Source organism: Vigna radiata, unplaced genomic scaffold (assembly GCF_000741045.1).
Source record: "Vigna radiata var. radiata cultivar VC1973A unplaced genomic scaffold, Vradiata_ver6 scaffold_343, whole genome shotgun sequence".
Lineage (NCBI taxonomy): Eukaryota > Viridiplantae > Streptophyta > Magnoliopsida > Fabales > Fabaceae > Vigna > Vigna radiata.
This window is the reverse complement of record NW_014541992.1, coordinates 151,253-161,515: the sequence shown is the minus strand read 5'-3', so window position 1 is coordinate 161,515 and position 10,263 is coordinate 151,253. Positions and strand designations below refer to the sequence as shown.

Genomic DNA, 10,263 nt, shown 5'->3' with positions numbered 1-10,263 from the left:
AGGGTTAAAAAAGTAAAAATATAAAATAAAAAAAGGTTATTTTAGTAATATGAAAAAAGTTAAAAAAAAATGGGGAGGTACAGGTTAGAATGGGGGAGGTGGAGGGAGTAACACCCTAACATTTAATATTTAATTATTTTCTTCAAATTTTGAACAAAATTGAATATAGAACTCCACTAATTAGATAAATTTAATGTTCTGACTTTAGTAGTTTTACAGGAAAAATCATTAACCTGTGTCATCATATAAATATGTAGCCAAATGTTCAATAAACTACACTTTTTCATACGTTGTAATAAGCAAAAGATGTCCCTTCCATCTTCAACACTTGCAGTAGCTGAACTCAGACGACCTTGCGTCAGTTATGCTCCTACCATATGGGGAGACACTTTCCTTCAACATGCTTCTCAATCCAAGGTATTAATTATTTCTATTATTTTCATATATAATTTTTATTCAGGTAACTATAAATTCTTTGCAGGAAACCGATGACAATATGAAGCAGCAAGCAGAAAAACTAAAAGAGAAGGTCAAATCAATATTTCAATCATCATTGAATCAAAACATCGTACAAAAATTAAACTTCATTGACTCAATCCAACGTTTAGGCGTATCATATCACTTTCAACGAGAAATTAATCAGGCATTGGAACAAATTTACAACACTTTCACAAAACACAACACGATCAATGAAGATGGTGATTATCACTTTATTGCTCTACTCTTTCGTTTGTTAAGGCAACAAGGATATGGAATTTCATCAGGTACGTAGATGTAGAACTTTCTCTTTGATGTTTAAGAAAAAAGAATTATATATATATATAAAGTTATTTTCTATAAAATAGGTTTGTTTCTTATATGTATGTTCAATATCTGAACAGATGTATTTAAGAAATTTAAAAATGGCCAAGGAAGCTTCAATGAAACGCTTGCCAATGATGTTCAAGGCTTGTGTAGTTTGTATGAAGCTTCACATCTGAGAATTTCTGAAGATGACGTTCTAGAAGAAGCATGTGATTTCTCAAAAACTAAACTTAAGTCCTTGGTAAAACAACTAAGTCCATCTGTTGCTGCACAAATCAACCATTGCTTAAGGCGACCTTTTTACAGGAGTGTACCTAGGTTTGAGATAAGGCATTACATGACCCTCTTTGAACAAGATCCTTCCCATAACGAAACGCTATTGAACTTTGCAAAAGTAGATTTCAACCTTCTTCAAAAATTGCATAATAAAGAAATAGGTCATGTCACCAAGTAAGCCTTCTGCCTTTAAATTTCTATGCATATATAGTATATTGAAATACACTGTTCATCAAAAAGCTTTAGATCATACAGAATAAAGTATACTTAGTTTGTTGAGTTGTAATTTATTTTAATAGGTGGAGGAAAGATTCAAACTTTGTGACTCTGGTCCCTTACGCAAGAGACAGATTGGTTGAAAGCTATATATGGTGTTTGGCAATATCCTACAAGCCTGAATACAGCAATGCAAGAACGTTTGTGGGAAAATTGATCCAGGTTATCTGTCTTCTAGATGATACATATGATGCTTATGGAACAGTTCAAGAACTTGAACTCTTCACAAAAGCAATTCAGAGGTTGATGTGTTCTTACATATTTTAATGTGAAATATATATATATATATATATATATATATATATATATATATATATATATATATATATATANATATATATATATATATATATTGACTTAGCTCATGATCTAACATTAAGATTTCTTAGAATAATTCCTTCCTAAATTTCAGATGGGATATTAGTCATATTCGATCTCTGCCAGAGTGTATGAAAGTGGTATTTGAAACAGTTCTACAACTGTGTGAAGAAATAGAGTTGCTGACAAGAGAGAATGGAAAATCAAGCTTTGTGGTGCCACATTTTAAGCAAGCTGTAAGATTATTCTAATTTCAATTTTTCAACTTTTGAGTGCTTCTTTACTTGATTCAGTTTATCTTATCAGATTATTAGTTATTTTACATGCAGGTTTCTAACTTAACAAAAGGGTACATGGTTGAAGCAAAATGGTGTCACGAGCATTACATTCCAACATATGAGGAGTATAAAGCTAATGGAGTCTTAACTTCTTGTTTCTCTTATATGATAACTTCATTTATTAGCTTAGCAGAATTTGCAACAGAAAGTGTGCTGGATTGGATTTTCAGTGATCCAAGTATCATTAATGCTGCATCAGTTATTGGGAGAGTAATGGATGACATGGCCTCACACAAGGTACTCATTCATATCATCAAAGTTAAAATCTGTTTTTAAGTTCCTGCAAAATTTAAGAATTGGATTTTCTGTAATGAATAGTTTGAGCAACAAAGAGTACATGTTGCATCAGCTGTGGAATGTTGCATGAAGCAATATAGCATTTCAGAAGCAGAGGCTTACAACTTTATTCACAAGGATGTTGAAGATTGTTGGAAGGTTATAAATGAAGAGTGTATAAAGTCAAGTGATGATATTCCAAAGTGTGTGCTGGATTGTGCAGTTAATTTGGCACGTATATCTGAGGTTTCTTATGAAAATCATGAGGATAAATACACAAATGCAAAATTGCTAAAAGATTATGTTTCTTCATTGCTTGTGGATCCCGTCTCCATCGATCAGGAGAAGTTAACTGCCATATAAATTACTGGAGCATGCCTTATTACAGTATCACTACATATACTATCGAATATATGAACTATTATGAAAATCAATTCATGCTTATTTGAGTTGTGTCATATTACTTTCTCTTGTTTGATCATGAATGTAATGAGGTGTAGTGGTTTTATTAGTAAAGGCCTTTAGTTTTTTTCTGTATTTGTTATAATAATTCAGTTCTCAAGATTTCTGTATGATCCAAATGCTCCTCTCACTATTATAAAAAATGTTAATGTTATTTTCTAATAAATAATATTAGAATTTTGGAGAGGAAAAAAATTAATTTAGTGTAATATTTTATTTACCAAACCTTTCTTTTGTCTTTTAAAATAATCGGAGCCTTATTTTCAAAAATTCTTTTTAATATTTTACCTTTTAAATATCACTCAATTTTCTTATTCGAAATATAAAAATTATAAAACTTAAAATACATTTCTCTCCTTCTCTCTCATCTCTTTCCCTCTCTCTCATCTCTTTCCCTCACTCTCAATTCCTTTCATCTACATTCATTTTTTTTTTCATCTTTTATTACACTTTTCTATTTTATCTAAACTCATTTCCTTTGTTATGAATTCATCCACACTAATTGTTTCATATTTCTCGTTCACATTTTCTTATTTACATTCATTTTCTTGTATACGAAGTTATACAACATGGATATGGCATGGCGAATCAATAGACTTTCCAACTGTCTCTCCAACTGAAAATGTATATGATTCCACCATGGATATGGAAGATCGACAGGAAGAAGACAATTTACAGGAAATGATCTGTGATGTTGGTGCAAAAGCTTTTGCCCAAGCGCATGTGTATGAAATGATGTACACTGATGCGAAGACTCCTTTGTATGCCGATTCGACTAAGTTTACACGGTTGTCAGCGGTGTTAAGGCTCATGAATTTAAAGGCGACAAATGGATGGACTGATAAGAGTTTTACAGAATTTTTGTCGCTGTTGAACGAAATGCTGCCAGATGGAAATACATTACCCACTCGTAATTATGATGCAAAAAAAATTATTTGCCCAATGGGTATGGAGTATAAACGGATACATGCATGTCCGAATGATTGCATATTATATAAGAATGCGAATGAAGCTTTGATAAAGTGTCCAAAATGTGCATTATCACGATACAAGTCAAGAAATAACAGTAAAGATAGTGGTCACACAGAAAAGAATGGTTCTGCTTTGAAAGTAGTTTGGTACCTTCCACTTGTGGTCAGACTAAAGTGTTTGTTCACGAATCCCAATGACGCTAAAATCCTAAGATGGCATGGAGATGAGAGAACAACTGATGGGTTGCTTCGTCATCCTGCTGATTCAAAGCAATGGAAAGATATTGATCAAGAATTCCCTCAATTTGGTCAAGAATGTAGAAATCTTAGGTTTGGCTTAACTACTAATGGAATGAACACATTTGGTAATTTAAGTACCAATCACAGTTGTTGGCCCGTTATACTCATAATTTACAACTTATCTCCTGGATTGTGTGTGAAAAGAAAGTACATGATGTTGTCGACATTGATATCTGGTCCAAAGCAACCTGGAAATGACCTAGATATTTATCTCAAGCCACTAGTTGAAGACTTGAAGTTGTTGTAGGTTGATGGAGTTGAAATATTTGATGCCTTTGCATCAGAAACTTTCATGATCCATGTCCTATATGTGAAGAAAACACTATAGCTCATCAATTAAAACACGGAAGGAAGACAATGTATATGCGTCATCGACAATTTTTACAATCTAATCATCCATATCTAAGGTTAAAGAAAGCATTCAATGGAGAACAAGAGAAAGACAATGAACCCATTCCACTTACTAGACTTGAAGTTCTTGAAAAGGTTAATAGAGTACATCATGTATTTGGGAAAACGTCTAAGAAGTCTTCTGTAACGAATCCTTTGTAGAAGAAATAAATATTCTTTGATCTTCCATATTGGTCAAAGTTATATGTTAGACATTGCATAGATGTCATGCATGTTGAGAAGAATGTTTGTGATAGCTTGATTGGTACAAAAGATGGAGTGAATGTGCCTTTGGATTTGGTTGACATGAAGATCCAAGAAGAGTTGGCACCAAGAGAGATTGGTAAACATACTTATTTGCCCCATGCATGTTACACAATGTCCAGACAAGAGAAGATAAGCTTTTGTCTTTGTTTAAAGAGTATCAAGATACCACAAGGATACTCTTCACATATCAAGAGCTTAGTGTTAATGCAGGACTTAAAGCTTGTTGGACTCAAGTCTCACGATTGCCACGTCTTAATGCAACAATTGTTACCGGTGGCAATCCGTCGAATTTTGCCCAAAAAAGTTAGGCAGACCATAACTCGATTGTGCTCATTTTTCTCATCAATTTGTAGTCAAGTAATCGATCCTACAAAGTTAGATGAACTTCAAAGCGAAATTATCATCATCTTGTGTCAACTAGAAATGTTTTTCCCTCCATCCTTTTTTGACATCATGGTGCATTTACTTGTTCATTTGGCCAGAGAAATAAAGTTGTATGGACAAATATACTTAAGATGGATGTACCCTATTGAGCGTTATATGAAGATTTTGAAAGGGTATGTCAAAAATCAATATCGTCCAGAAGGTTCAATGATTGAAAAATATATTGTTGAAGAAAGTATCGAGTTTTGCTCTAATTATATGACTAAAGCAAATCCGATAGGAGTCCCTCAGTCACCTTGGTTGAATAGATGTTCTACAAGTAAAAGCATCCGATGTGTGAATGTGGTGACAAAAAGTTATGAAGAATTGATGGAAGCACATCTGTACATATTAAACAACACAGATGAAGTGATCCCATTTTAGGAAGCACACAAAGCCATTGTAAAGGACAAGTATCCAAGACAATCAGAGAAATGGCAATTGATGGAGCATAACAGAAAATTATTGGCCTGGTTCAAATCTAAAGTTTTGAAAGAATCACAGTCTTCTGAGACTTTGTTGTTGCTAGCAAATGGTTTGAAGTTTGATGTTGTATGTTGTACAGGCTATGAAATTAATAATTTCACATTTTATACAAAGACTTTGGATGACAAAAGCACAGTGCAAAATAGTGGTGTCAGTCTAGAAGCTGAGTCGTTACAATGTTCCACATCCAAAGATCAAAATCATGTACTTGGATCCATGAGATATTATTGTAGAATTGAAGAGATATGGGAGGTTGATTACACTAAGTTTTCCGTTGCACTCTTCAAATGTAAGTGGGTCAACAATAAAAGTGGTGTCAAAATAGATGAATTTGGTACAACACTTGTTGATTTTCAAAAGGTTGGTTATGTATATGAATTGTTTATCATGGCATATCAAGCAAGTCAGGTTTTTTATGTCAAAGATCCCACGTCTGACCATTGGTATGTTGCTCTTCAAGGTAAAAGACAAATTGAAGATAAAGAAGAGAATCTAAGTAATCTTCATATTGCTGACAATAAATTTAAAACGACAATAAATTTGGATGAAGTCCCTCTAATTGATGATATACAAGCAATTCAGAAAGATCACAATGAGGGAATATACATATGACTAATCCATATGATTATGTATGAATTTCATGTTTGTGTAAATATTTATGGCTTGTGTTAAATAATATATGTTATTTTATAAGTGTTTTATTAATATTTCATCTTATTTATTGTAATAGATATATATTTGGAGCAAAAAAGCAATGAAACTCCATGTTCTAAATATTCTGTAATTGACGAAGAAACATGGCATCAATTTGTACAACTTAGGACATCCGAGACGTGGCAGGTAAGTGTAGGTAAAATAATTCAATTCATCATTCATAATTTTACATCATAACAATTCTTTCATTGTGTCACAGGAAACAAGGTCAAAATCACAAGCTATAAGTGCGTAGAATAAAAATCCACACCTATTGTCTCGTGGTGGATACAGGAAGCTTGAGGAGAAAATATTGAAACAGAAGTCAGATAGTAGACTTTCACTTTCTAAGGGTGGTGACCCTCTTCCTCCTCCTTCACCACCATCTCGACATGAGAAGAGGAAGTTAGCCCGTTTAAGATCATCAGACTCCTACACTTCCGTCAGTGCAAGAGAGATATCTGAAAGAATAGTAAGATGTCATTTCTCATATTTAAAAAACATTTTTGTTATATATTTTACATAGATCTTTGAAATAATTATGAAGTTATGTTATGTTACAAGACTCCTTGGTTGAGCAGAGCTCCCAAGGTGAATTCACATAAGAAGGTCGTTAGGATATTCTTGCCACAACTATTGGATGACCTAAGCACCCAGGACGGGTGCGTGGTGCTGGGACTGGTATAGGCATACACTAATTCTTTAGGTCTTCCTCGCGTCCAACTTCATTTGGAATAAGTAAAAAGTATGAACAAAAATTGAAGGTAGGCATCAGAAAAGAGCTCCGAGCAGAGTTGTATGAAGAAGTTGCTAAAATGGCTGCGCGCCAGTTTCAGCAGCGTTATGAGGATTTAGGCAATCGTCCTTCGCCATCTGTTGGAACATCTTATGCCCCCTACATGTAAACTTAATAATCATTTTTGTTTATTAATTTAATTTTTGTATAACCTAACATTTAATTTGAACGGTAGAAGCGGCAAAGGAAGTTGTTCAGCTGCTGATGCCCCAAGGGACGACATGGAAGACACTCGTCCATGTCACTTATATATTCTCTCTGATACCGGGACCATGCTAGTGGCTCGTGGCACAACCTATGAGACAACCATTGTAGTGCATGGTGTACAACTAGTAGAAGATGAGGTCAAGGTCAAGGTGGATGATGTTGTCGTAGCAGATGCCATTCTTCCTGTGCCTACATATGAGTTTGTTACTGTGGAAGAGGCATTTAAGTCCTTCATCACCTGGCCTAGACCTTTTGTTGGTGATGTATCTGAACCCCTGGTAAACACTCGTACTATATACTTCTCAATTTTAATATTTACTTCTTATTGACATCATAACATAACCATTTTTTCATGTAACAGCAGACAGGTCAAGAGGGAGGTCTTACACCGAAGAAGCCTCACTTACTGAGGATGACCCTCTTGGTGCGTTATACGAGCTTGCTAACATCATTTTAGATGCGCCAATGATTGTACAATGGGATTCTTTTACATTTGGAAGAGAAGCTCAGATCCCATTGTACTTGCATCACCAAGATGTTAGGGAGCTTGTGTCAGGGAGAGAAGAAATTAATATTACAGTCATTCAGCTGTGTATGACGTAAGTTTATTAGAACTTTTTTATATAATTCTTGTTTATCAAGTTACTTATATCAGATTATTTCTTCATTTCAGGTTTATGTTTGGTGTCAGTACAACAGAAAAAACAATTATTACCGATTGCCGAAATCCATCGGAAACGTCCAAAATCCGTCGGTATAATGGCATTTTTTCGATGGATTACCGATGGACATAACTCCGTCGATAATAACGTTGTCGATAATATTTACCGACGGACTATTATGTCCATCGATAATTACCGAAGGAAAAATCTGTCGGTAATTACCGAAGGAAAAATCCGTCTGTAAATATCTCGATCTGGTTCATCTTCTTCCTCTTTCCCCTTCCTCTTTTTCCTCAGATTTTAAATTTTTTTATCAAACTTTCTTCATTCCTAGACCAAAACAGCAATCAAATTCATTCCAAAACCAAAATGAAAGACTAAACTTAGGTTCTCCAATTGTTTTCGAAACCCTAAAATTGGGAAACATCCCCAATTAGTTCTCTCATGGCAGCGATTGTGTTTTCCATGGCAGCGATGATGTTCTCCCATGGCAACAGTGGTGCTCTCCCATGACAACGGTGGTGTTCTCCCATGGTAGCGGTGGTGTTCTGCCATGGCAGCGGTGGTGTTCTACCATGGCAACGGTGGTGTTCTCCAATGGTAGCGATGGCGTTCTCCAACGGCAACGGTGGCGCTCCCCAACAACAATGGTGGTAATGTGGGAAGATGCTTCACGAGAGAAAATAATGATTGTAGAGAGTGTGAAAACCGCTCTTGAGATGAAAGGAAAGACAAAAAAATGAAGATATTGATTTGTGAAAGTGAAAAATGTAGTCTTATTCGCGTAGTGAGAGAGAGAAAATTTGGCGAGAATTTTGCCGCTCTTTTTATCGACGGATTTTGGCCTTCGGTAATTACCGAAGGATTTAACAACTGATTTCGTTCGTCGGTAACTACAAGATGCATTACCGAAGGATTTATCGATGGATTTTGTAAAATTGGTAATTACATTTTTTAAATTCGTCGATAAAATCTGCCGGTAATGCACATTTACCGACAGAAATAAATCCGTCTGTAATTCCATGTATTCTTGTAAAGGTTCAATGATGTATATGGGTTCATTGACCCCTCTATGACTCATGAAAGAAATAAATTTGATGATATTCAATCATACATCACAACCTGTTATGCAATGGGGAAGGAGATATACTTTCTCCCTTATATACATGGGTAAGTGAAGTTTGTTAACTTTAAAAAATTTTCATTTATTAATTTCGGTATATGATAATTAAGTTATTATCAATTTCAGGCATCATTGGCAGCTACTTGTGATCTCTATACTGGAGAACATTGTTGTCTGATTTTGTTCATTGGAGAACACTGTTGTCTGATTTATACCTCAATGTTTCAACTTTCTTTGTTATATAAATGTGTTATATAAATGTATGCTAAAACAATTTTTGTTAATAGTTCCCTTGCAACACATATGATATTTTCTGGGAGATCTACTACTACAGCTAAAAAGCTCTCATGGGTTCCCCTTAAGGTTTGGCATTTTAGTCCATACTTTGTTACATTTTGTACCATTCCATTGATGTTACTTAAAATTTTATAATTATGATGTTATATTTTAGTGTAATAAACAAACGGGGTAATATGAATGTGGTTACTACGTCATGTTTTGGATGATGACCACTATTTGTGCACGTTACACTAGTGGATGGAAAACGATAATATTTATGTTTGAGTTTTATTTTATCTATAGTTTAGATTTCATATGCACTAATTGAAATCATTGTGTTTTATGCAGAAATTCAATGTGACTGCTCCAATTCCAAAGAAGACACTTAAACTCGTGAGGAAAACACTGGCTAAATATGTAGTTCAATTATATAATAGTATGTAGTACATATTAGGATATAGTAAGTTCTAAGTTTATGCTTAAGTTATTTTATGATTTTGTACATCATTAGTAGTTTAACTTTGTACATTAGGTTGATTTATGACTACATTGGATTGATTTATGCTTCGAAGAAGTTGATTTTTGATTACATTAAATGTATGTGTGTTTTAATATAATTTTCACTCAAAATATACACTTCTAGATTATTTTGGACTGTTCTGGCTGTAAAATTATATGCGGGTTTGTTTCTGCAGTTGGGAATGTTGCAGAAACATACTTGTTCTTAAAAAAAAAACAGGGGAATATGCACCGATTCATGCCACAATCGATGTAGAAAGTAAACCTATGGCACCGGTTCATGCGCCAATCGAGGCAGAAAGTAACATTATGGCACCAATTCATTCAACAACTGAGGCATAAAGTAAACCTATGGCACCAGTTCATGCGACAACCGAGGCAGAAAGTATCCCTATGG

At 34.4% G+C, this 10,263-nt stretch overlaps 1 protein-coding gene across 1 annotated transcript; it reads left to right on the top strand.

The window, feature by feature from the left end:
- Positions 1–305: 305 nt before the first annotated feature.
- LOC106778775 (probable terpene synthase 2) lies at positions 306–2,791 on the top strand. The gene is made up of 7 exons (XM_014666764.2): positions 306–417; positions 482–764; positions 882–1,254; positions 1,380–1,598; positions 1,769–1,910; positions 2,004–2,249; positions 2,331–2,791. The coding sequence occupies exons 1-7, from the start codon at positions 307–309 to the stop codon at positions 2,649–2,651; spliced, it is 1,695 nt and encodes a 564-aa protein (XP_014522250.1). The 5' UTR covers position 306; the 3' UTR covers positions 2,652–2,791.
- Positions 2,792–10,263: the final 7,472 nt, after the last annotated feature.

Coding starts and splice junctions, on each gene's coding strand:
- LOC106778775 (XM_014666764.2), top strand. CDS start 307: ATGTCCCTTCCATCTTCAACACTTGCAGTAGCTGAACTCAGACGACCT. Junction 1,911..2,003: donor TGCCACATTTTAAGCAAGCT/GTAAGATTATTC, acceptor TTTTACATGCAG/GTTTCTAACTTAACAAAAGG. Junction 2,250..2,330: donor ATGACATGGCCTCACACAAG/GTACTCATTCAT, acceptor TGTAATGAATAG/TTTGAGCAACAAAGAGTACA.